Raw genomic sequence first — 27,700 nt, 5'->3', positions numbered from 1 at the left:
GAGGGGGGAAATCAGAACATCTGTTTTCTCTCGCTCAGTGTGCCAACACACAATTATAAAGCAAATGTAGGAAAGCCTTCACCACATAAACACTCTTTTAACTTTCGTGAGATGATTTTAAATAAACAGAATGGAGACGGTTTTGCCATTCAGCAAATCAGCCTAGCTCCAACTGAAATTTCATTTTAAACTACAGTTGTGGGATTATTTCATCACTTCCTCATCTTCATATTCATATTCCACTCTAATGATTTCTCCAGCGTTATCAATTCTGTTTCCACAATGTGCATGTGTTTTGTTGCAGTGAGCCTGGCCATAAACCCAATACTATGAAGCGCAGTGAATGACCAGATTACTCCTCTCCCATAATCTCTCAGCACTGCCCACAGATTAAACTGGCCTTCTCTCTCTCCCCCCCTCTCTCTCTTTCCCTGTTTTGCTTATTCTCCCTTTTCTCTTGCTTGGGAATCAATGAGCGTAGGTCCTGTTAAAGGGATTATGGCTTTACTCATCTCTCAATCCTCACACACACATACCATCTGACACCCTCTGCCTTGCTAGCATGTTTAAATGGAAGGGATCAAAACAAGGAAGATATAAACTATAGTCATTCATCTCTCCTGTATCCTATTTTGCTCTCTTTGTGTCATATATTTATGTTAATTTTGTGAAGGAAGTTGTCCTTTTCATATTCTTTTTTGCTACTGTACACCTTATCACATGGTCTTGTCTGCTAATGTTTGCAGGTTTGGCTCACCTCAAAGCGCCCCATCCTTCGGTGCTCTAGCTAATCAGAGCACTCCGTCCTTCGGGGGTCTGGCCCAGCAGCCTGCCCCTGGGTTTGGAAGTCAGCCCAGCAGCTTCTCAGGCTTTGGACAACAGCCCCAACAGCCGCAGCCAGGAGGTGAGACTACTACTGTAGCCTCCACTTTTTCGCTCTCTCATCTTGTCTTCCCTTAACATTTTCAAATATCCCCTTGCTCACCAGCATTTAGTGAAACATTGCCCCAAGGTCAGTGGCTCAAGTGGAGTTGGTGTGAAATTCTTTCTACATCAGCACAGATTTACAGTGATGGAGTGAGGGTGACAAAGATTCTCTACAACTTTGAGATCAGTTTGTATTTAGTTAAACAAGTGGTGCAAGGTTGTAAATGACTACTCTACCCTGTATTGGATTATCTTGTGCACTTGATTTTTATTTTTTTATTTTAATGTTAGTGTCCTTGGGATGCTTTAAAATGCAGACTTAATATTGATAAAGTAATGAAATAAAATGTTACATAAACTTACATCCAATTAATTTCTATCGGCATGATAGTTACCTTATATTTCCAGTCATCAAACATCTGGAGTGTTCCATAGTAGTGGTGTGACTATGTTACTACTGCCAAAATGCAGCCAAGTCCAGTGGCACTTTTAGTCCCTTTTGTCTCCATTCACCTTGGCTCTCCTGTAGCCTTATATGGCTTGGTGTTGTTAGTCACATGCACACTGCAGTACATTAGGTCCTCCAATGGTCCCCTTTATCAATTCATCTTTCTATAGCCTCTCTCCCTCCACCTATGATTGCCCTACTTGGCAAAGCTCTTCTGTCAGGTTGTGTTACATACACAGCACACAGGCAGACACATACAGACCAGTTTGTTATTGATACAATCAACAAATTAATATAATTTTTTTAACTTATTTTTTAGGATTCTCCGGGAACACCTTTGGATCTACAAACCAGTAAGTGTGGTCAACACCTTTAGTTTGGATTTATGTTTGTTTGTGTTATCTGTGTGTGTGTTTGTGTGTGAACCCATGAGTAGACACTAGACCCACATTTCTCACTGACAGTGCTTTGTGCTCGTGATGCTTGAACTCCGCTGAAGCTCATATCTTTCTTTCACAACTCGGCTCCCCAGGGAACCTTTCAGATTTAATCTCACCTCTTTCTACCCTAACTCATTTCCTTTTATTTGTCTATTTTTATTCATTTAGAGTCAGCTCGAGCTGTGTTGCTGTCAAAATACTTTTATTTATTTATGTATTTATGGCACTTTAAAGATTGAATACAAAACACAAAAATTAAGAAATAATACATAAAATCGTGTTGGTGACACAATACATAATGCAATACATACTGCATAATCCTGCCCCCTTTGGAAAGTCGCTGTCCATGACATGGATGATGCATTATGAGTGCCCCAGTAGCACTTCCTTTCTAATTGCCCCCTTGCGATTCAACTTTCATTCCCACCCCATTGCCTCTCCTTTTCCGCCACTCATCCCTCAATTTCTCACACGGACCAATCTTAGCCCATTGGACACATTCTAATAATTTAATAATACTGCTCTTTCTCTCTTCTAATTTAATTTTTTTCTGTGTCCAGCTGATGCACTACATTCGGCGTTATCTCATTGTGTTTCTTTGCTTACCTGTACATTCATGGATTGCAGAAACATTACAATAGCGGCTACTTAGTTTCTTACAAATATATAAAAAACATTTAAAAAAAACATCTCTATCCTCTTGTACCACAATTAATCAGCTCATCACAACAGTAAAAACCTAAATAAAAGCATTAAAATTAAATAAGTTTATCACTAGCCCATCAGCAATCCACTTTGGTAAACTTACTGAATCCTGAACTAATTTACTTATGTGAAACACAAAATTCATTTAAAACCATTTTGCCATTTCATTTACAATATTTGACAAATCAAACTAGACACAATGTGGGGGTTAAAAACCTCAGAATTTGTGTGTGTGTGTGTGTGTATGTCGTTGTTCTTAATATGAAACTTTCAGGCTCTATGCTTGTTTTTATATCCTCTTAAACACCTTAAAATGACCATATAGTGCCCTGTTCTGAGACTTTGATGACACTTTATTGTTATTATGTTAACAGAAATATTCAAATTCCAATATGCATTATATCAGTAATGGCACAATATTATTACACCAAACTCTTTTTCAATAAACTCTCCATCTCTGCTTTGTCTATCTTTCTTTCTCCAGAGGAAGCCAACAAACATTTGCCAGTTGGAGAAGCTAGATTTTTTTAAACGACCATGTGCTAGTCACCACGGCTAAAATTCTTTCTGCAATCAAGCTCGTTGTGCCACACTGGGTGGTCGGAAAGGGTTTGGGGGGGATGGCAGGAAGATTTTTTTTTGCATTTTAAGTTAAAGGAGTATAAATAAAGTTAATTTGAAGAGTGATTAACTTGAAGCATCTTCATAGAAAACTGGTAGTTTTAAAGCAGCTTATAGGTTGCAGTACATTCTTTACAGATTACTTTACACATTAAATGTGCATGCCATATTAGCTGATACACAGGACACAGGAGAATCATGTATTGACATCTGTCCTAGCAGAAGACCGCTTAGTGTGAGAAAAAATAATTTCTACAATGGTTTTGAAAACCAAATAAAAGTGAATTAAATTAAAAAGTGAATAATTCCATGAGATCCATGATTTTCTCTGAAAATGTTTTCATACTTATCATTCTCTATATTCACAACATTCGTATTCCGGAATTATTTTGTGTTCAGCATTTAAAAGCTTTTGTTTCTGCACTTTTAAACATGTCAAGCTCAACTTTCAATCTTTTCAACTTTTCACTCTGAATTGGTGTTGTGTGTCTATGTGAACTCAAATTTAATCCAGGTGTATCGTTCAGTACAGTCATGAACAAATGTCTAAATTGTAAACTCATGTAGAATGTGAAACAAGACCAACACTTTTTAACATGTTTTTTTTTTTTTTTTTTTGCTTTTTGAAATGCTTTTGCAGTACACCCCTGATGTATATTTTTACATGAAAAAGTGGAAATAAATATTTCTTAAACTGATTATTTGTATAATCAAACTTTTTTCATTATTTCACTCATATTATTGGCTTGATTGTGTATTCTTTTGTATTTGTTATGAAACTGAACATGGGCAAACAATTATTTCCTGATTCCGTTTTTTTAAGCGAAATGGCAAGATTCAGATTTTCTTAATTTACTTTAATGTACAGCAAGAATTGCACTTTTTTTACTTACATTGTGACAGCACTTGTCTTCAATTCACTCAAAAACAGGGCAACACTATGCTGAATATCTCTTTAATGAAGAAGTAAATAAAATCTAAAATTAGACAGATAAAACTAAACACAGTCTAATTAGAGGTGAATAATAGCAAGGCTACATGCCCAAGGCCATGTTTAGATGGTTCACTAATTCATGCAAAATCCTTCTTGATATGCAGCCCATTCCTCCATCTTCATTAAAGAATTCACTGACTCGCATGGGGAGCTAAATTGGGCTCTGGTAGAATGTTGATGGGGATCTAAGGCTTGTATCAGAGTCTCTCTGCTGTGGCATTTGGCCACCATCAACAGAATTACTTTCCCCGGCTTATAGCTGGTGTGGAGCATGTCACTGTCACTCTGTCTGCCCTTATCTCGCGCCTCTCACCAAAACGGATGGCCAAGGTCCTGGTCGCTCTGAAGTGGCACAGGAATGTCAGGGTCATAAAGTGTGACCCCAACCACCCGCTGCTCAAATATTCATACCCACATTCCCCAAATAGTCTCCTATATATGTTACGGGCTAGTCTGTAGCCATAACTGGTTTTGTATTCTTGTCTGAAAACACAGACATTACACACATGTTTATGACTATGGTATGATCAGCACCAGATCTGTTTGATGTCTCGGGTAAAGATGGACACATTGGCAGATTACAGAGGGACACAGGCAGTTAGAGAGCCCAAAGTCTGTAATGCTTTCAGCTGAAGCGGATGAGTTTGAGATTTTCAGCACCCACTCCACAACTGGGCTCTATGAAAGCATGAAAACCAGGGTGTGTGTGGTGTTTTTTTTTTTAATCACAATAGTATACAACAAATATAACGGAAATACAAAATAGTGTCACTGTGTCCCCTGTGATGGAAAGTGCAGGAAAGTCTCTCAAACACTCTTGAGGATGGCAGCTGTCAACATGGAATCCAGATAAAAATAGCTAAACCACCCCTCCCTGTGCCGCCACCCTTATTCTCTGTTATTTTCCCAAGCACCCCCCCACCTCACCCCAGCCCACCACCATCCTCAAGTGACTGATGATTAGCTGCTCCTGGGCACATCATGCCTTGCTTTGCTGGCATATTCACAATCTCTTCATGTGCCACTGCAGCCCGTGCATCTTTTAGGTCTTTAGGGCTTTTTCTATGAACAGTGTGCTGCTCGGACAGTCACTCAAATGTCTCTCCCATACTGCACATAATGTACCAGCTGGACTGTTCAGGTCACACTATTGTGTGAGGGGAGTGTGTGTGAGCACCAGCTCCTCTTAAAGAGCCTGCTACAATTTTCCCTAATGGGTAATTTTGTCTGCTCATATAATCCAAATCCAATAATCCACAAACACACAAGGGAGACCTCGCCCCACTTCCCTTTTCTGCACACAGTGTGCTGACGTTGCTGCACTGCATATCGATTTCTCTCAGGCCTCCCCCTATTTGGAGGTGGGCACCTATAGGTAGCGAGTGGCTACAGTGTGTAAAACGTTTGAAACAATTACTTTACATTGTTAGGATAAATATATGATCCTAAAGATAATGGAGTGATATATCAGTGATTCTTGAGAAGCGGGACAAAAGGCTGTCTTCCAATATTAACTGCTGTTATGTTTAAAAAGTAGAAAATATTTAAAATTGTAGATGTTATTAGGGATTAAGAATATAATGTCTGGAGCACAATTATCCCCTTAAATTTAATGTTATCATTATTATGTCAAATATATCAGCGGTTTTCAAACTGTGGGGCGCGCCCCCCAAGGGCGCGGATGAATATGAAAAAAAAAAGAAAAACTAAAAAAAAAAAAAAATACTAAGATCACGGCATAGCTGGACACAAGTTCTTCTGCTTCGTTCCCCTCACTGCATTTAAATGCATTCAGTAAATTAAAGAGAAATAGGTCTTGTTAAAGAAAAAGAGCACCAAGCCCAACCCAGAGGACCCTGCATACATTTTGTTTATTTTAAATTAATATTTTTATGGAAAATCCATATGTCCTTCTTCAATAGCTTCTAATTCATCAGACCCAGTGTCTCCAAATTATTTGTTCACACAAAATTCCTTAATTGTCCTCTCAAAGTGCACCAGATTCATGCATTTCACTTTAAAAAGGTGAAAAAAAATCTCCCGGGGGGGCATACCCCCGGACCCCCCTAGGAGGGTCTGGTTCTCCACTGGCTGCTATTCTCCTCCACCAGGACATTGGAGGCACTAGCGAAAAAACACTGGGTGTGTGAATGACATTTAACTTGTCAATAATTTGGGCAAGTCTGTCTGCCTATCTTTCTCACTCCGATGCACACTCAGTCAGTATTATCCATGCTTAAAGGAAGCAGGATTAAAACACTGGATTAAGATGTTAAAATGTATTAAATGTGTTTTTAAAAACGCACAAAAATGTTTAGAATGTTTCAAAAACATGTTTAAATTTGTAAAATATATTTTTTTTTTGGGGGGGGGGCTCCGCTGAAATTTGTTCTCTGAGGGGGGGCTCACTCTCTCACACTTTGAAAACCCCTGAAATATATGACACTGTCTTCTCACAACGTCCAAAACAGTGTGTCCACAGAGAAGGGTTCAATCATTCATATTCAATAAAACCTATTAAAAATGTACTTTAATTATCAAAAATAGCTTGTTTCATCAAAAGCAACACTTAATAATCTTCCATATCAATAAAAACAGTTTTTCTACAACACAAGTGGTAGGACACTTTTTGTCACCACCGTCAGACAATCCATTAAAATGTAATAAAATCAGGCAAAATAAGGGGCAGAAGTCACTATGAAGGACCTCTTGACACATTCTACCTCTGCAGAGTACATTAGAGTCACACAGGCTCTGATAAGTGTTGTAGTTTTAGAATATTATACATTCCAAATCTTGAAAGTCATGCGTCACAACCATGATATGTCAACACCGACTTACAATTTCTGAAGAATTTATTTGAAATGTTTCGATCCTGAAGCAGTTCATACTAGCACCTATTAACAGTAAAACCAAAAGGCTACTAGATAAACTCCATTTGTTTTGTTTAAGAAACGTTAAATATGTCAACACCGTCAGATGTCAACTCCGTCAGATTTCCTGTCTGACGGTGGTGACAGAGGCCAATGACGGAGTTGACATTGAATGTGAAGGCATCATATTTGGGTGGTTTTCAAGTTATTATAATTATATTAAATATAGAAATAGGGGTTATTTTTTCTAATACTGTATTTATGGAAACTCTCACAATCTTCTTTTGTCATGGATGATTCTTAAAATCATTTTGAAAATATTTTTTGTGGCCTCTGTCAGTCTTGGTGAATATTTGCGATCACTATACATCTCGTGGGTCTAGCATAAATTGAGGGAAAATTAATGTGAGTTTGGTGTCTGACGGTGTTTGACACAAAATAAGGAATGGCAAGGTAAAAAGCCCATTTTGATAAAAAGGACCAAAGCTGGGAGGTTGTGTCAAAGCTTAGCTCAGTAGCTTAGTATATGTTGGATACATACATGCAATTTAATTTGCCTAAACATAGGGTTTGTATTTTTTCAACATTGCACCCTGTTTTGTCCCACTTCTCAAGAATCACTGATATTAACATCTCAGAGGTTAGCCCTGTCAGTTTTTGTATAGCTGAGCTGCAGACGCAACAGACCTATACTACTGTAGTTCAAATGCTTTTATATTGTTACATCATTACATCAAATTAAATCCATCTGTATACTGATATTGGTTGAATGGAAGTTTTCGCCTTGCTAGCTGCGTCGTGCCAGCATGGCTAAATGTTGAAGATTTCAGTCTCTTGGTCTGTCCACCACTTTGTTCCAGGCTGAATATCTCAACTGTTATTGGTTGTATTGTCATAACGTTTGGTACATCCATTTCCATAAATTATAATGATGATTCACATATGTTTATATTGAAGCCAACACCACCAGTGTCAATATATCTCAACATCAGTTAGCTGGATTGGCACCCATTTTGTGCAGACAAATGTGGTTCCCATTGAATGTATCCCAATGACTTTGAGCCTCAGCAGCACTTTGTTTTGTGATTTACTAATCAGCAAATATTAGAATGCTAACCAAGGAGGATGAACAATGTAAACCAGTGGTTCTCAAAGTGCGGCCCGCGGGCCAATGGCGGCCCGCAGAAACATATCTGGCGGCCCGCATTGAATTATGAATTATAAAAAATTTAATAAAAAGAAATTATAATATATATATTTTCTTTTTATTATATTTTTTTATTTAAACGCACGGAGGGGATGCGTCCCACGTAACAGTAAAAACAGTACAGGGGTCGAAACACTTAAATATCCCTTCTTATTGTTTATATTCATTCCCCAATTATTAATAATAACACCCCTACAGTGGACCGTACCATCTTAAACTTACGTTCGGCTGGCCTCTGCCTCTCGTTGCAGACGGCTGGTCAGCCTCCCGCAGTGCTGCAGGCAGTGTAGTGGTCCCAATGTAAGTTGTTAGATAGTGAGCTTGTCAAGCCCAATACGATGCACTTTCTCACCTTCAAGGTGAATTAGATTAGGTCAAGTGTCTAAGGATGGATGCTAACATTATCTGGTTTCTAACTCTTTCTATGCTCTTTTGTCTAAAGTTTAGCTAACAAGCTAACGTTAGCTGGCTGCTGATAGCCCACCCTGTTAATTTCCAATGTATAGTGTCATAATAGTTAACACTGCTGCTACATCATGAGAAGTGAGTCCTACAAAAAAACACTCCAAAAGGTGTTTTCAATGTGCAGAAAGTTTTGAACAATAAAGTAGAATAAATAGTTGAATGCAATACAGAATGCCTCAGTGCCTTACTGATTTATATTCCATTAGATTTGTGTCAATGGGAGCTAGTTGTCTTTTCCTTAACATGTCCTCCATAAATAAATACAGAAGATACAAATTACTGCATAAAAATTAACCAGAATGCACAAAATGAAGTGTTCGAACCTCAAATTTTTCTGGTGGACGACCTCCAGACCTCCACTTTTAATGTGTCCCCCCCAATGTTGAAATTAAACCTAGCCCTTCATTTATTAATTAAAATGTGTTAATTATACATTATTGGATGCAGACCAATACATGTAGACTGTAATGACGCAACCTGGCCATTGAAATAATTTCAGTTTTTTTCAATTTTTTTTCTTCGGCGGCCCTCGGTCCAATGTTGGGTTCCTAAATTGGCCCTCAGCTATCAAAAGTTTGAGAACCCCTGATGTAAACAGTATAACAGCTTTGCACCACTGATGCAGCTAGCATGCCTGTAGTCTCTAGGTCTTGTTTCACATCTTATTCAGTTGCCAGTTTTCATATTTGATGCCTGTCATATAATACCATAAGTCTGCAAAGAAAGATTGGACTTTTCTCAGTCCACACATTATAAATGTAAGTGCATGTATCCATAACCAAGTTTTACTTTGGGATGTAAAATGTGTTATGCTAGTAAAAGTTACCATTTTCAAAAACAACCCACTGATAGGAAAAACAATCTAAAGCAAGTGACAACACTTCCTTCATTTCTTTGCTGTAATGTTCCATCTTCATATTTAATATATTTATTTCAAAATATATAGTTTGCCCCTTCTTTAACTGAGATCACACAGTCCTGAACATGATCACTTTATGCTGGTGTTCAAGCTTAAATGCTCAGCACAGCTTTGAACATTGCAGCGACTCATTGCACGACAAATAACACCCAAGCCATCCAGAGCTCAGAACCTTTAATTACCCAACTGCCTCAGTAGCTCCTCTTTCATTCTCTTTCCACCTTTAGTCTTGTAAGTCACTCACAGGGATTATGCAGCTCAGTGTCATTCCTCATCCTGATACTTCAAAGAGGCTATATACTAACATTTTTAATTTTAAAATCCATTTAGTCTTCAAAGTTTTACTCCATATAAAAGCCTTGCCTCTGCAGAGGAAGTCGACACACCCTCACCATTACAGTGCGACCCGACATGAACAATGAAAAACATTTGCTTTGCATGGATTAGGGAGAATGGACTTAGTCTTATCTGATAGACTTGATCTGGATGTGGGGCATCACCAGAGCGGAGGTATGCTAAGGTTTTTATAGAAAGCAATCCTGAGAAACCTTTTAATATTAACTTGACACACCTACTAAGTCAACAGCTACTCTGGTGTCAGCATTGAAGGTTTGTAATACCTTTCAATATTTTTAAGTTCTGTCCCAGCAGCAGAAGACTTGATTGGCATACATCCATCATCACTGTCCTTTTGGTGGTATTTCAGTTTGAGCTCTTGAATCTCAATCAACAGTTAAAGTAGTTAATTTTTCCTATTTGCTGAAACTTGGTCTTTCGGCTTTTCCCACAGCAAGCATCTTGCATACAAATGCATTACTCACTGCTGGTTTCAGCAAATGTGTTGTGCTGCCTGAATTTGGGGTATAACTAAATTCATATCCGCCCCTAATATTGTTCCTTTTTAATGTCACCAATGGCTCCCCCCCCCCCCCCCATTGGTCAAAGAAGATACACAAAGATATCATAGGCCACATGTTCACTTAGCTTGAACATTAATTACACCCAAACGTGTTTAAATCCGCAAGATTTAATGATAGCCAGCCTGGGTTCTAAAAAAACCAAAAAAAAAAATCACCAAAACTCCGTCTACAGATAATGTTTCACTATGTTTATTTGTTGTAGTATATTTCAGTCTATTTTCAACATATGGAGGTGCTACACATGGCATAGTGGCGTGGAATGAAGAGACATGACGACAGCCATGAATTCTGGTAAAGCAAACTGGTGTTGACGACTGTTTCACACTAAGTCTTCACTGCTATCAATCATGATGACATGTTTTGATGTTTCTGAAAATGTTCAACCCCCAGAAAACCACATGAGAGATTAAAAAGGGGGGGGGGATACATGAACATATACAGTATCACTATTTGACAGCACATCAATACCTGTTTACAACACTATGCTGACACTTGCGGTGTAAAGAATTAACAATTTGGAATCAGTAAAATGTCTGTAGTTGTCTCAATTGAAATTATTCAAATTCAAAATCTTCTTTTCAAACTGCCCTTATCCCACTGGATTTTCCAACCCTTTGTGATATCCTTTTCAAGTCGTTTAACTGTTATGGGAGCGAGAAATTAAAGTAACTATAAATGAAAGTGGATTATGGACAAGGCCCAGGTCAGATGAGGTATTCAGTTTGACTTGAGCTTATGATTGGTAAACGTACCTGTTGTAGTTGGAGAAAAAAAAATCCAACTACATTACATGCTGTAATTACACTGATGGCACTTTAAGTTCCCCAATAAGTACCCTGGTACCGGCTGGTCACGTTAGGTGTCTTGTGATTATCCGTCAATAAAATGGAAAATCGCATACTTTGTGGTGGTTATAGTCCTTATAAATACTTGTCTGGGATAGTCCTGGTGTACATGTTGTCAAACACCAAACCTTCATATTACCACAGTGTGTAATTAAAGTCAAATCTTAAATTGAATTTACAAAACTCTTAAATATTTGCATTTCCCTACCAAATGTGTTTGATTGTGGGCTATTCAGAAACGTTCTCAACCTATTAACTAAAAGTGAAATAGGATTCTGTGTGCAGACGCCCGTTTGATCCTTTTTGTGACGTTTAAATCAGCACCATCAGACTCCAAGCAAACACACTCAATTACAGTATAGTACATCATTTGGAATTATTGTTATGTAGTGCTAATAAAGTAAAAACGTTCCATTTATCACCCCTATTGGTTTTTATAGTCTGTTTGGACATAAAACAAGTATAAAGTTTATGTGGTATTAAAAAGGGCCTTAACCAGATGTTTTGAATGAAATTCATGTCCGTTACTAATGCTGTTAACAGGGATCTTAAATCTTGTGAATCTCATATTTTATGTTTTTATTTAAATGTTGGATTAAATTTTTTGTAAATTTTACTTCCCAACATCAAGGTCTAAATTCAGTGTCCAAACTTCGCCAGACTGCGGTGTACAAATAATACAGATCCTACAAATACCTGAATCAACCAATACAATCAAGGATCATGTGTACGATCTTCAAATTATAGTGTAAGCTTCTCACAGATTGCTAAACCTGACAACTTTACAGAAGAAAAAATCCAGAGGGCATGACGTCAGTGTAGCTTCAAAGCCATGATTACACCCTGCTTCAGAATAGGGATACCCCTAATAACAAAATCTTTTCAAAATATCGACTAATCTGTTTCATTAAAGGTGGAGAGTGTAATGGTGACATTAAAGCATATATTGCAAGTGTTCTAACTTTTAAAATTGAGGAGATAAAATAGTGACATAAAGTCTCAACCAAATTCTGTTCCAAACAGCAAATATATACAGAGGTCAATCCTGGTTAATATGGAATTCTTTTTAAACCAAAATAGCTGAGGCGGTAGATTTCTGTGGATTAGTGGCTGATAAGCCCCAGTAACATTGGCATTATGGGAGTATTAACAGCAACGTCTGGTGCCAAAGATCCAGTGGCACGGTGGATCTATGCAGGGAGACACTGCAGCATGTTTAGACTCTGAGCCAAGTAAATATAGCTGTGAATGCACAGCTCAGGAATGTGACCAGGATAGCATAGAGCTACCAAAGCTCCTGCTGGACTCTGCATGTTATATTTCTATACAGTTTTATACACAAAAACGTGTATTTTCAATTAATTTCAATTACATAATTTCTAAATCCAAAACACCTCTTAATATTTGTGAATAAATTTCATCCATATCTGCATTGATTCTCTGAGCCTGTACTGAAAGGGGAAAGATATCAGCTCCCTACCTGTGCTGTGAATTACATTTTAAATATGTAGCGCTGTACCTACGGGCCTGATTTGGTAATATTATATCCCAAGTGATGAACTGAAAATTAAGGAAAGGAACCTAAAAGAGCTGCTCACCATCCTCTGAGAACTCCTTAAACAGTAATAATGATGGGGTAGAGAAAAAAATATTTTGATATAAAAATCGATACTGATATCGGGAAACTAAGTATCGCGATATTTCGATTTTTTGACACAGCCCTAATTGTGATAAAGTTCAATATTTTCTGTAATGTACTGATAAACATTAGACTTTCATATATTTTAGATTCATTACACACAACTGAAGTAGTTCAAGCCTTTTATTGTTTTAATATTGATGATTTTGGCAAAAAAAATTAAGAAAAACCAAAAATCCCTATCTCAAAAAATTTGCATATTTCATCCGACCAATAAAAGAAAAGTGTTTTTAATACAAAAAAGTCAACCTTCAAATAATTATGTTCAGTTATGCACTCAATACTTGGTCGGGAATCCTTTCGCAGAAATGACTGCTTCAATGCGGCGTGGCATGGAGGCAATCAGCCTGTGGCACTGCTGAGGTGTTATGGAGGCCCAGGATGCTTCGATAGCGGCCTTAAGCTCATCCACAGTGTTGGGTCTGGTGTCTCTCAACTTCCTCTTCACAATATCCCACAGATTCTCTATGGGGTTCAGGTCAGGAGAGTTGGCAGGCCAATTGAGCACAGTAATACCATGGTCAGTAAACCAGTATTTACCAGTGGTTTTGGCACTGTGAGCAGGTGCCAGGTCTTGTTGAAAAATGAAATCTTCATCTCCATAAAGCTTTTCAGCAGATGGAAGCATGAAGTGCTCCAAAATCTCCTGATAGCTAGCTGCTTTGACCCTGCCTTTGATAAAACACAGTGGACCAACACCAGCAGCTGACATGGCACCCCAGACCATCACTGACTGTGGGTACTTGACACTGGAATTCAGGCATTTTGGCATTTCCTTCTCCCCAGTCTTCCTCCAGACTCTGGCACCTTGATTTCCGAATGACATGCAAAATTTGCTTTCATCCGAAAAAAGTACTTTGGACCACTGAGCAACAGTCCAGTGCTGCTTCTCTGTAGCCCAGGTCAGGCGCTTCTGCCGCTGTTTCTGGTTCAAAAGTGGCTTGACCTGGGGAATGCGGCACCTGTAGCCCATTTCCTGCACACGCCTGTGCACGGTGGCTCTGGATGTTTCTACTCCAGACTCAGTCCACTGCTTCCGCAGGTCCCCCAAGGTCTGGAATCGGCCCTTCTCCACAATCCTCCTCAGGGTCCGGTCACCTCTTCTGGTTGTGCAGCGTTTTCTGCCACACTTTTTCCTTCCCACAGACTTCCCACTGAGGTGCCTTGATACAGCACTCTGGGAACAGCCTATTCGCTCAGAAATTTCTTTCTGTGTCTTACCCTCTTGCTTGAGGGTGTCAATGATGGCCTTCTGGACAGCAGTCAGGTCGGCAGTCTTACCCATGATTGAGGTTTTGAGTAATGAACCAGGCTGGGAGTTTTTAAAAGCCTCAGGAATCTTTTGCAGGTGTTTAGAGTTAATTAGTTGATTCAGATGATTAGGTTAAGAGCTCGTTTAGAGTACCTTTTCATGATATGCTAATTTTTTGAGATAGGAATTTATGTATGCCAAAATCATCAGTATTAAAACAACAAAAGACCTGAAATATTTCAGTTGGTGTGCAATGAATCTAAAATATATGAAAGTTCAATTATTATCATTACATTATGGAAAATAATCAACTTTATCACAATATGCTAATTATATGAGAAGGACCTGTATATGAAATTCATGAGGGCGTCTCTGTTAATATCAATTACTACTTCCGGATTTTTAAATTTTGATTCATTTGACGCTATCTTATTTAAAGATAAGATTGCACAAAAGTTAAAACCCTGAGAAAGATTTCTGTAGACGTCTGAGGTCTGGAGGTATTAAGATGGACAAATGATTTTCACAATTTTTTAACAATTTATTATTTTTAATTTTTTTCCTATTACTTTTATTTCCTTCTTTCACTCTAATATATGTCATTTATTCACTGTATCTTCCTCTACTTACACATCCTGAGTGATGTTAAAATAATTTTTAGGGCGGTGGACAGAGGCCTACAATACATCATGTGCTCAGCCATGTATGTGCAGCCTGGAGGGTTTGCTTGTATTTGTACATGCTTTTAAGATTTTCAATTCAGTACTCAGCACTGCACATCTTTGTCGCAGCTCAGATGTTATGTGGTTCTTTTGATTTGTGCAGAGTAAATGAATTCCCAGTGCAAACATGTTTGTTAAGGAAATTAACTTGAAATAACACATGTATGGAAGAAACTAGTAGATGTATGCCATGTAATTAAGTCTTTAAAGAAAGCACAGGAAACGTGTTGTTCTTCAGGTTGAATTCTAAGAGCAGACTATTAAGCCTGGCCTTTGATTTATAAATTAATTTAAATTAAAAATGTCTGCCCAAACATGGGTTTAGTTTTATTTTGGGAGAAATGCTTTTGTATGTCACTATCAGAAAAAAAAGCAAATATTTAAAAATGCACATACTGTATAGTAGTTGTGTGTACCACTATGGAAAAAGTACCTATGCTAAGCTAAAAAGAAAATGAAAGACAACAGATAGTATTTGTACATTTTATTCATCAATGAAAAATACCTTTTTTATTATATTATTTTATTTTCAGGGGTTGTTGCCCCAGTGTTGTGCATTTTCACAGTTTTAAATATTTGCCAGAACTGACCCATTTTCAAGTATTGGTGGACAAGTCATACAAACAAAAAAACACAAACTGCTTTATCTATTTAAGTGCGTTTTTCCAGAAAACAAACCAAACAAATGAGAAACATACATGGTCGCTCATATTATCTTGTGTGCTACATTGAGGTTTGTATTTAAACCATTAGACAGTGTTAGTTTAATTATGGAAGCTGAAAGATGAACTGATACACTTTTCTTCATGGGATTAAACCAAAAGGTAAAAGAAGGCGGGTGGTCCTGAGTTTAAAATGGATTTTTTTTCATTGGTTTAAAATAAATGGATTATGATTCACTGATGTCTTGTGGGGGTTTAATACCTACATAAAGCAAATATAGCAGCCTTCAGAAGAACTGTAACAGTGTGGATTTAAGAGAGGAGGCTTTCATTCTCCTGCAACAGCCCTAAGCACAAATTCACTACAGCAAAGAATCTTGCCTACATTTTGCATTTGTGATGTTTCTCTGGAAATACAAGTATGCTAAATGCATATCATAATAACAAAAACTGAAAACGGGCCTAATAGTATGTGCCTTGAAGTTGTTGAGTTCTCAAGTCACCAACAATGTCCCACTGCATAGTTTTGGCTTTTTCAAATTTTGGCAAGTTTAGCCCTCCGTACAGCAAACGAACACTGTGTGAACATTTTCGTTTTTCTCTGGCTTAGTTACGGAAGCACATAAAGCATCAATGATGTTATTCTGTTGTGTGCACATAAAATAGACATTATTAACAAATCATTGATTCAGACACACACACGGAGAAGACAGTTCGTTCCCTTTTTCCAACAATATAACATGAAATGCTGTTCATAGTTGACACCAACTGAATTACCTCAATTTTCATATTACTGCTCGAGTTCAATAACACAAAAGAAACATATATCACTTCCTGTATATTAGTAAACAGGTGAGTTTATGCATATGGCTTTTGTAGCATGTGTTCAGATGGTCCACGTGCAGGGCTGATAAATGAGTCCACACTGCCAATGTGACACCGCTCTGACAATCAGATACCACAACAGGCCTACCCCTCGGGGTTTGTGTGTGTGTCTATCTCTCTCTCTCATAGAGAGAAAGAATCATCGCTCAACAACAGAAGAAGCACATTAGTGAAACTCCTCATCCTGCCTATATCCCTCAAATGGAATTTAACATGCTCACCTGAACACACTGACTCACACACGTTGTAAGTGCGGGCCTCTCTGCATGTCACAGTTTAATTACATTACGTGTAGTCCAGCTTGAGCACTATCCACCATGTCTCTGGGTAATCACAACTAAACATTACAGCGCAGTCCAGGAAACAACAATGGCCACGTGCTAGGTGCTACGTTAGGTGAAGGTTCACTTAGTTCACACTGCAAATTGAAAATAACTGGCAGTTGATATTCACGTTGTGCTTTGCAAAGGTCAATGTTATTTTGAGCCGGCATTAATGTCTAAATGGATTACATTTTGTCACCTTTATAGTGTCCATTCCCACGCCGCCACTCCACTGCCTATGAGTACAATTTGGGACATTGACATTGACATTGACAGCTCCCCTTACACAAACACTTTGACCCTGACCTTTGTCATTTGACCTTACTTAAACCTCACCCAGGACTCCTAGCTAGCCCTTGGGTAGCATTGCACAGTTCAGTCCATCTAGGGCATATAAGTGTGTCACTGCAGATCTAATTATGACAGCGCCCCCTCTCAATAGCCTTTTTACTCCTCTCCTACTTCTCCCTTCACCACAGCGCCAAGCCGTGACCCAGCCTTGAGCACAGGCCCATCGCGGTTAGACATGAACCAGTGCCGACACGCGTGAGCTTAGAATGTAGGGTCTTGTTAGGGGTATTTTGTTTCCTCTGCGCAGAGCCAAGCTACTTGTTTCTAATTTTTTTCCAATCTTGCTGAGCTATGTACTTGCTGGCTGTACTGTAGCTTCATGTTTAGCTCATGTTTAGCATACAAACACAGAAGAGGTCGATCTTCATGTCAATAAGAGAGCAAATAACCTTAGTTCCAAAAATTCCCAACTAATTCTTTAGTCTTAGTAGAAAAATATCAACCAAATCAAAGTACTACCGGGTGGAATCACCAAAAAAAGTTCAGTTTTGTAATGGAAAGATTAACCTAGAAAACACAAAGAAGTGTGGTCTGAACCGAGTTTGATGGATGTGTGCTTTGTACAGCGATAGTAAGGAGATGCTAATACGCTGAAACAGCAGTGGCTTACTGATCTTTGTAAAATACATGAGCGGACTAAATTTGCATGCAAATTGTTTCTTTGGTTGGAGCCAAAACACAGGGACGTGGTGGGCACAGTGAGCTGGCAAGATGTTTTTAACACCTAAAAGTGAAAGACTTTTACCTAATTTTTGGCTTCCCATGATCAGGAGATTTTTTTTAAAGTCTTGATTCAAAATTCAGCCATTCTGTCTTCACATTTAAATAGACATTATTTAATTTAAGATCAGTGTTCAGTTGACCAGAGCTGTTTGTTTGTGCGTGTGTGTGTATGTGCCTCACATTTGCTGGCGGTGAAATGGTGGTAGACAAGCCCCACATTTCCGCAGCGAGAGCTACAACCAGCAAAGCAGAGAAGCAGGTCATCTATATGCCAACCGAGCAGTCGGAATCAGACTCGCATGCCTCCTCCTCTGCTTTTCAGCCTCGAGAACAGATAGAAAACGCAAGAAAGACAGAAGGGAGGGGGAGGGAGGAAGAGCACTGGTGTAGATGAAGATTACAGATGATAAAGGAGGAGGGACAGAAAACACTTGACGTCAGACATTTATCGATTTCACTATTATGCAAAGAGAAAGGGGGTTATTGATTTTAAAGGAAGGCAACAATAATAAATACGTCCTTCAGATTGGAATGGAGAAACAAACTGCAATGACAAACTGCACAGCAGTTATCATTCATGTCTTTTTATACTCCAGTGTTTAAGTTATTTACCCTGCGCGTGGCTGCTTATTAGTCAAAGTATTGATTGTTCACTGTGAGCAATGCAAACCCTTAGTAACTTACTGTCACAAGTAAGAATAGGCCAGACAGGACGAATGAAAAAAGACAAATGAGGAAGTGAGGACATCTGATAAAAAGAGAGGAAAAGTTGTTTTTTCTGTTGAATGCTAGAACTGCCTATGAACAAAATAAAGTGAAGGCTTTGGAGTACTTTTTGCTCAAGTTGTTATTACACGTTATTGTGTTGAGTGCTATCGAGAAGGGTTGGCTTTGCTGATGTCCCATCAATACAAAGCATCACTTCTGTTGCATAATGCACTTGAAACAGAACTTGTTAGCTTTATTGCGTAACTGCGTCTACGCATAGTGCTGGTTGTGCTTGTGAGACCATACATTTTTCTGAACACGGAACCCTTTATTTTCAGACCCAGGGTTCCCTTCCCTCTGCGGTTTAATTCCTGTCCTAAACCCATACATGCCAGCACAGTCAGGCTGGAAGTGGAAGAGACGGGACGGATGAGCAAAAATATGTTTAAGGCTTAAAAGCTTGCAGTGGAAAGCAATGTAAACTTAAGGCAGCAATGGATTGAATGTCTTGCATGATCTTAAAAAAGTGCTAAAATCTAGTATGTCACCCGATGCAGTTTGTCATGTGAAAACACGTGACAACAAAACAACCACAAACATAGTTCAATGCACTCTCTCCCAGCCCATAAATAAAAATTAAAAACACAACTGGTATTCGTACACAAGGTTTGTGCATACCATGTAAGTAGCCTGTGTGCGTACATGGCCGTGTAAATACTTAAATCCACCCACACTCACAAACCCCACATCACTTGGCCCTGACAGGCGAAATATAAAACTTAAATAAAAAAAGAAAAGAGTTTCAATAGTTTCTCGTTTTTGCAATGATTCATTTAGCACAGTGCGACCCGACCCAGTTTGAAGGTAGAATGGTTGCGGTTTTGCTTCGCTCCAGTTTTTAAAAGTCTGTCCAAGCCGAACCTCGAAGCAACAGCTGGTCTTTTTCTCGGAGCTGGTTTTATTTGTCGCTGCCTGTATTTTCCTATCTCAGTTGTCTTAAAACATAAAGAGAAGGAAATATAAAGGGAAGGGTTAAAGCAGTGAGAGCTGGTGACGATGTAGGAACCAAAAAAAAGAGATGATACTGTTAAGGTATCCAAGGCCAGTCTGGTCAGTGAAACAGGTCAGTATTTGGGTGGGATGACCACCACGGGGTCACCAATCTTTGGCCGCCACATCAGCACCTGGGCGTCATTGGCATTGGGCTTGACCATGGCGTTGGTGGGGATGGGCTCGTTCTTGCCCCGGATCTGGGGCTGTTCCTGGGCCATGGGCTCCTTCAGTGCTGCCCTTTGACCCAGAGGTTTCTGCGGGTCCACTTGAATGTGAAGCCTCATCCTCCAGCGGATTGTCTGCAAGACGAGTGTCTCTGAGGTGGTCTGGTTGATGGCCACCAGCCAGGTTATAAAGCTCTGGTCTCTGTGGATGCTGCTAAGCTGAGGCACGTTGCTTTCGCTGACGGGCACGCCCCATGTCACGCTGGGGTAGAAATTGTCATTCATGCTTACGGTGAACTTGCTGTCCTTCTTGGTGGGGCCCGTGATGGTGCAGGTCTCCGTGGTGTTGCCGTACCATGGGTAGTTGACCCCGTCTGAGTCGCTGATGGCCTGGATCTTGCCGTCACGTAGGTCGGGGAGCTCCCAACTCGACCTGGAAGTGCAAAGGAGTCACAAATGAAGATTTACAGAGCACAACGGGGCTGCTGAGTTGAAAGAAAAGTGCAATTTGTTACAACTCAGTTATGTTAATCGGTTATGATAAGATGATATTCATCATCCCTAAAACTCAGTCTGACTAGTTTTAGCACGAGCGAACAGCAACAGGAAAGAGATTTTTTTCTTTTAAGGTATTTCCTTTGGAGGTACAAGTTTAAGTGAGGATGTGTTCCAAATAAGTTACATGGCCTGACTCATCTGACTTTTTGGTTGGGATTTCCTCATTTAATAGAAATCATTATAACTACAAAAATAATCTTATAATAATAAGAATCTTTTGCACTTCGTCCAAGTCCATGCTGAGAACACATGACTGAAACAAGGAGTCAACTCACTCACAAAGCCTCACAGTTGGACTTTTTTGCTATATTCAAATCGCAGAGGAACATTCACAATTTAACAGTAAAATATTGCGACACTCACAGCAGGCGGTACTGAACAACTTAAGTGACCTGCTGTCTCTGGTCTCTCCACCTATTGATTTTCTGCCCTCAACAGGAAAAAGATTACCGTTCATTCCATCAAGCCGAGCATCAGCAGGAGAGAGGAGATAACACTGTGATGATCACCACAAACATGACTCACTGCCTGCTTGGCCTGGCCTCACATTCTGATTTATGTATTAACCCAAGGGGTGAGATTAGCATGTCAGGCATGATAATAGCTGTGGCCTGTCTCTTTCTGTGCTTATACGTATATGTCCATTTCTTTTCTGAAAATAAATCACTTAATCCTCTCAACTGGTGCCTCCGCAACCCATTTTCACTTCACCTCAGACAACTCCAATACTCCAAATGTTTCAACAGTAAGTATCTGCGTTCAATCCTAACTGCAAAACTTATCTTTCTTATTATTATGGGCACATAGCTTGATTATGGATCTCCATCTCTTTTAACTGACAAAATGGCCTCACAGGCACATGGTCAGCTGGCTTTTGTAAAACATGAATGTCTGTAGTATTTTTTCTTCATCAGGTGGTAATGCAATTATAATACAAAGTAATATACTAAAATGCCTAAGCTGGTCCTGTATATGAATTGTTGGGAAACTGTTTTTTCATAATGTAACATCAGGAGCGAGGTTAGGGTCCAGGGGCCGTATTACAGAAACGTCCTAACTCACAATTCCTATCTTAACTGTATGGTTACCATGGTAATTAGAGTTAAGACCTGATTTAGGAAAATAGCCATTACAGATGCACAGTTCCTAAGTCAATGTTCCTATCAAGATAGGAAAAGTGTATTACAGAAGCATCGTAACTGCCCAGAATCTTAAAAAAAGTCTCCTAACTTTAGGATAACCCTTCAGCCAGCCTAACGTTTCAGTTGGACCCAGACTAGCTGTGTTTTCTTTTTTTAAACCAAGTCAATGGAGACACAGTGAATGTATTTACTGAAAGGCTATTGAATGACTTTACTCTTAAAACAAAAATTAAAACTTCCTTCACCCTCTCCACAGATGTCACCTACAGCTCAAACTTTTTATTTTTTTTGTTTAGTTTTTTAATCAAAGGCCTTTTCTGCTCCATAAGCAAAGTTAGCTGTTAGCCTACACAATAATGTCAGGCTGGGCTGAGAGTCAGTTGAGATAGAACATTGTCGGTTGCTATGCAACAGACAGAAATGCTGCAAACTGACGTTTGATTTAGCAGTTAGGATTTCCTAAATAGACTTAGGATAGGATGTGGTAAGATAAGATAGCAACAGAACATCAGGCAGGTACAATGTGTAGCCTAGCCACTGAGGAGCTTTGATAATGCGTGGGGAAAGAATGGAAATGGGGGGAAATTGCAGAGATACGGCTCACTTCCTGTTTGTGTCTTCACTGCCAGCTTTGCAGTAAGTGGTATGAGTGTTTGTGACAGAACCGCAGGGATGTTAAAAACGAATGTCTTCTATAGAGAATATAAATGTACTGCCTCGTCACATGACTTATGAGCATGTCAGTTATTGTGAATGGTGGATGCACTCTAGCACAGTCATTCCCAACCAGGGTCACTTGTAGCCCATGCGGTAGGCTATGTAACAGTTAGCTTAAAGTGGAGGTACAAACGCAAACTCTACCAAAGCAAGCTAAACACTTGATAGTCTAATTGTAATCAAACATATTAAGGCAATATCCACTTATATCGCTTTAAATAACATGCACTTCAAAATCAGTTCAAATGAACACATTTGGAACTTGGCAGGTGGTGTGTGATCACTGATGAAACTTGAGTGCATCTGATGTTGCAATTTCCTGTTCAACAATGACTTAAAACCTCCGGTAGTTATACGCCCATTTGCTCTACACATCAAAACTGAAAGCCAAGGTTTGACTAAGCCATAGCAACTGAAGCTAATTTCATTTGACAGACTATTACATGTTCCTACACTCTTGAATAGCCACACAAAACAGAAGAGATCTGCTCTCAAGATTGCATCAGCTTTTTTTTGACAACTCTAAATGAAATTTGATTAGATTGGCGTTGTGCAGGCTTTAGGTCTGATGACAAAGCTTGGGTTAGTTTGCTAACAGCTACATTGAGAATTTGTGTATCTACTCAGCCATGCACTAAACGTCTAATTTCCTGTTTCTGCAACATGCTGCTTCATTCATTTGCTTGTCAACAGCAAATTGTTTGTAGACTCAAAATATATATGTTGATAGAAGACATACTGTAGTTGAGGGGCATCCAAGTCATGCTTTCTTACACGGATTGTGAAGATTGGATCAGCATTGCAGGAGTGGAGGTGAAGAAATAGGGTGCCAATACAATGAATTATTAGGCAATTGCATCATGCTTAAGCCTCACCACCTGTGAGTGTGTCTGTGTAAACTAACACAAATAATTGCAGTCATTCTTTTGTGTAATATTTAAGCAACATTACAACCATAGACCCTGGGCCTCCATATAGTATTCATTATAAAAGACAGGAGCCTCAAGCGGGAGGAGAGACGATTCCCTGTGTTCCGAATCGCATATTTTTTCTATTCTACTACTACTACATCTGATGATAAAAGGAATCTAGTTGGGATGCAGTAGGCATACTATTGGGACATACTTTTACTTATTTATTTCATCATAACATTGCGCCTTGATCTTGCCTCTTGCGTTAATATACGTCGCATCCCTGTTTGTTTTCATATGGAGGCTCCGTTGATGTGACGTCACTTCAAGTTCGCACAGGATTATGGGTCAGAATCGCCAAAATAGGATGCTGTTTTCAACACTAAAAATCTTGGCCGGATGTAGTAGACATCCGGGTCTTTTCTAACCATTCCTAAATCCACAAAAATCGTGACATACTAAATCTTTTTTCTACCATACTAAATAGAAGAAAGTATGCGATTCGGAACGCAGGGAACGAATGTGTCCAGAATCCAGAGCACATCATCCACATCCGACACGGAATTCATCCTCATTACCAACCTCAGCTTTTCTGTCCAATTACATTATGCTTTATTGCCATAATAAAACTACTTAGTTTGAGAATCTCAGCAGTGTTAGCAGACTCGTTTATTGCATCCTAGAGGGACTTTTAAAAGTGAACATCAACAAAAGGTGGCCTTGTCATGGTTGTGTTTAATGATTTACAATAGATACTTTAAGACAAATTGAGTCAGGGAGCTACATGGCTAGGTTAAAAAAATGTAATCGCTAAGAGGGGATATGCCTTTACAAACACTGCTTCAAAAGTGGAAGGGAGCATTCCCATTTCCCTTTTTATATAGTATATTTGTCAGTAAGCTTGTGTTGACTGTTCTTTTTTGTTGATGCAGTTTGTCTGCATTTACTGTTTTATACTGCCCTGATTCTTGATAATGTTTTCTCTTCATTTTGTGTTTTTTGGCTGCAGTTAGGCCACAGAAAGTGCTAATTTCAAAATGCTGTTAAAAGACATGTAAACACATTTATTATCCCAACATTTATGAACTTGAACATCTATTTATACACAGATATGAACTTGGTCATTGCAGTACACTGGGAAATAGTAACTGTCTCCAGCTTTATGTTTTGGGTTTCAACATAAGGAGCTAGTTAATTGTAATGTTTTGGTACGTTTCTTTGTATGGAAACAGTCACTAAAAGGAACTTGGCGAAAGAGCATGACATTTAACTTCAGCTAGACAAGAGTAAATATTCCAAATACAATAATGTAACTTGGATAAACAAGGAAATTATTGTTAACACAATTGCAGTTTACAAAAGGCCTCGATCATACTAGACTTTCAGAGAGGGTTCTCTCACTGTCACACACGCAGATCATACTGGGGTGGAGGTATAGGGGAGGGGACTATGCCTCTAATCTTAGACATGCAGCACTCAAACATCCTCAGCTGCAATGTCGACAGATAGCACATATTCTGGGCCCCCATGAGTTTGTTGTGATATTGCGGATTATATAAATAAAACTGACTTGACTGAGTAAATGTCAGCTTGTGGTTTCCCACTATACAGGATTTAATATTAATGCTACTTGTCCAACATGTCTACCACTATCGCGCACACACACATGCACACAAAGGGACATTGAGTTTATGACTATCACTCCCCTTCAAGAAGCATATTTTCTTAGAGGCTGAGTTTGCAAAAGTTTTTCTTGTCTATCACTGCGGGCGCAAAAATAGAAGTGTGTATCGACAAAGTGTGAAAGGTCATAGGAATACGTTTCTTTCACACTGACTTACTCTCATATCTGTCAAGTTCTGAAGTGCTTTGTAGCCCTTCAGGCATGCAGCTCCAAGCCGATAGACGCTGCTGCTGATTGAATATTAAAGTTCACTTAGAGATAAGGCCATTATGTGACTGTTCTACCAATCCTTCACTCGTCTTCCCTGAACACAGATGTCAATGAGCACGGACTGATTCTGAGGTCTAACGGGCAACCAAACCAGATGCAACCATAGACGAGTTTCACTACTTCAAAATATTTCCTCCAAAAACAGGAACACCAACACTCTCATGACCCTGCCCACGAAATGAAACTGGTGTAAAAGTACCCTTTTGGTTGGTGGCAACAACTCTTTCTTTCACTCTCCTCTGTTCATTTTAAGGTTTGTCTCCTAAGTCCCTAATGACTTGGGTTGTAGACATGTTCGAAAATAAGCCATAGACATTTCCATAGACCAGAGCTTGGAACCGTTAATTGCTTTATTGATTAGTCAACTAACAGAAAAGGAACTTGCAAATATTTTAATAATCGAATCATTATTTTTCAAACAAAAATAGTGACAAAGTAAATTTAGCACGTTTTGGTTTTTCGGGACATTTTGTACAACCCCATATACATCGATCAATCCGAAAAATGATAAGCAGATTGGTCAATTTTCAAATAATTGTTAGTTTTAGCCATAATGGTAACTTTCCATTTAGTTAGTTTTAGCCACAGTGAAACCAAAAAAATAAAAACTCACCAGGCAGGCACACAACATCTCCAAAGTAAAAAATAACATGAAAAGAGCCCATGATACTCACATCCCTTTGTTTCCGTACGTATTGTAGAACTCCATGTGGTTACAAGCTTGTATCCAGCCGATGGTCCATGTCTCTTTATCGGCCACTGGCGGCACCAAGATGCGGGCACAAGCTCGAAAGTGCGGTGTCCGGTAGCGCAGTACCACGCTGGATGACTCGTCGATGCTAGTGGGGTTGGGGTCGATGGAACTGGTCACCTCCAGGACGATGATACTGTCTCGGAAACTCTTGGGCTTACACCTGATACTCTGGATACAGCCCATTGCATTAAATAGCAACACAATCCACAACAACGTCCAGAGGTCTGGAGAGGAAGAAAGACGCATAGAAACAGCAAGGAAGGGGAAAAAATCACCACAGTTGGATCCACATCATGTTCTTCCTCAAAGTTTACCAGATTAAGTAGTACTTATTATAGCAGATAGTCTCATTTAAAAAAAAAACCATGAATCTTTGTTCCAAAATTACTTTCAGAAGAGAAGAAAAAGACCCTAGTAGAACATCTTCATAATTGTAGAGCGCATGCTTTCCAGTGCGTAAATTCAACTTCACCAAACAAGCGCAGGTGCAGAAACTCTGTTTATCCGTGCACTGATGATTTCATGCTGTCAAGTTTACGAGCCAATGCCTCCTGAATGAGATTCATCACAGAAGAACTCGACCGTTTTGCAACATGCATCCAATTGAAAGGTGCGTAAAAGGGTTCCTGTTCATTATGAGCTAAATAATTGACAGCAACTGCTACGGTTACATCTTGGCGTCCTATTCTCTTTCTGTGTGATTGTTTATCTCATTGAGAGATAATCCCTGGACTATTCGATGCCTAAAGCTCTACGTCCAGCTGGTGACAAGAATCATAATGAAACATGTTGCACGCAGACGCTTACAAATAAAATAAATGGCAGCTCAAAGGTGCATTCAATCCGCAAAAGTCTTAATTCCTTGCTTACGTTAAAAAGTGCAATGTAACGATTTCAGAACGTTGCTTTGGACGGGTTTTTATGCATGTGAGGATCAATGGCTCATGCAGTGCAATTGCATGGAGTGTGGTCTAATTTTATGGCCAAAAAAAAAAAAAAAACATCATGCAAAAAGCCGTCTACCTATAAAATAGTCTCCAGTGTCTTCAGCACAGTGAGCTAGGTCCTGGGGAGATTCCGAGGGAACGGGCGGCGTGCACAGTTATTCGGTCAGAGAGAGGTAATTCCGTTATCTCCTCCTTCGTTTTTTGTCCCCTACAGCTGCAAATTGTTTCACCGTCCCACGGAGAGAGGTAAAGCATTCCCATGAAGCGCTGCGATGTATCTAGTCCAGTGTGAGACGGAGCACGGCAACAACCAAAGGACACCGTCGGGTCAACTTCAGCTCCCATTTCACCCGATCCATTCTTAGATTCAAAAATAAATAAATTAAAATAAAATAAAAACATAAGATCCTCTGCGGGTAGGGGGGAGTGCCAGCTGTCACATAGTTCGACCGAGCCCACAGTGTCAGTCCTGTGTGCGGTGGTGATGCGGTTCAGTCTAAATTCCTGCTGCACGAGCTGTCATCTGTCCGGGCTCGTCCCATCGCCGCCGCGGCAGGTTCACCCCGCTACACACGCATCGGTCTCACTCTACACTGCCTGAGAAGCGGCTTTATAAGCGTACGAGAGACGACACTTCCTCCCGGAGCTGCAGGCATGCTGGGAAATGTAGGCAGGACGACTTTCGTCATTAAGCCTATTTAACTTATTTTTCTTCGTCCAGGAATAATAATGATAATAACTTATTGAAAATAATATAAAGGCTTCCGTAAGGTGATAGCCTAATAGTAATAGGCTACTAATGATAACGTAT

The 27,700-nt window shown here is 39.4% G+C and overlaps 2 protein-coding genes across 7 annotated transcripts in view; one reads left to right on the top strand and one right to left on the bottom strand.

Annotated features, from left to right (window-relative positions):
• nup214 (nucleoporin 214) overlaps positions 1-3,839 on the top strand; it is a 31,118-nt gene extending 27,279 nt beyond the window's left edge. For all 6 annotated transcript variants that reach the window (XM_080046195.1, XM_080046196.1, XM_080046194.1 and 3 more), the window contains 3 exons: positions 747-904; positions 1,695-1,728; positions 3,005-3,839. In XM_080046195.1, the coding sequence (XP_079902321.1) occupies positions 747-904; positions 1,695-1,728; positions 3,005-3,041 (229 nt within the window). In that variant the 3' untranslated portion in view covers positions 3,042-3,839. The remainder of the gene's footprint in view (positions 1-746; positions 905-1,694; positions 1,729-3,004) is intronic.
• A 15,974-nt stretch (positions 3,840-19,813) lies between these two features.
• Positions 19,814-26,188, bottom strand: fam78ab (family with sequence similarity 78 member Ab; the record flags this gene model as incomplete). The annotated part of the gene is made up of 2 exons (XM_080047090.1): positions 19,814-20,339; positions 25,863-26,188. 2 exons carry the CDS (start codon positions 26,186-26,188, stop codon positions 19,814-19,816), a joined length of 852 nt encoding a protein of 283 aa, XP_079903216.1.
• Positions 26,189-27,700: the final 1,512 nt, after the last annotated feature.

Source organism: Ammodytes marinus (genome assembly GCF_949987685.1).
Source record: "Ammodytes marinus genome assembly, chromosome: 18".
In the NCBI taxonomy this organism is placed as follows: domain Eukaryota; kingdom Metazoa; phylum Chordata; class Actinopteri; order Uranoscopiformes; family Ammodytidae; genus Ammodytes; species Ammodytes marinus.
Note: the sequence above shows the minus strand (reverse complement) of the source record. Positions and strands in the feature narration are given on the sequence as shown.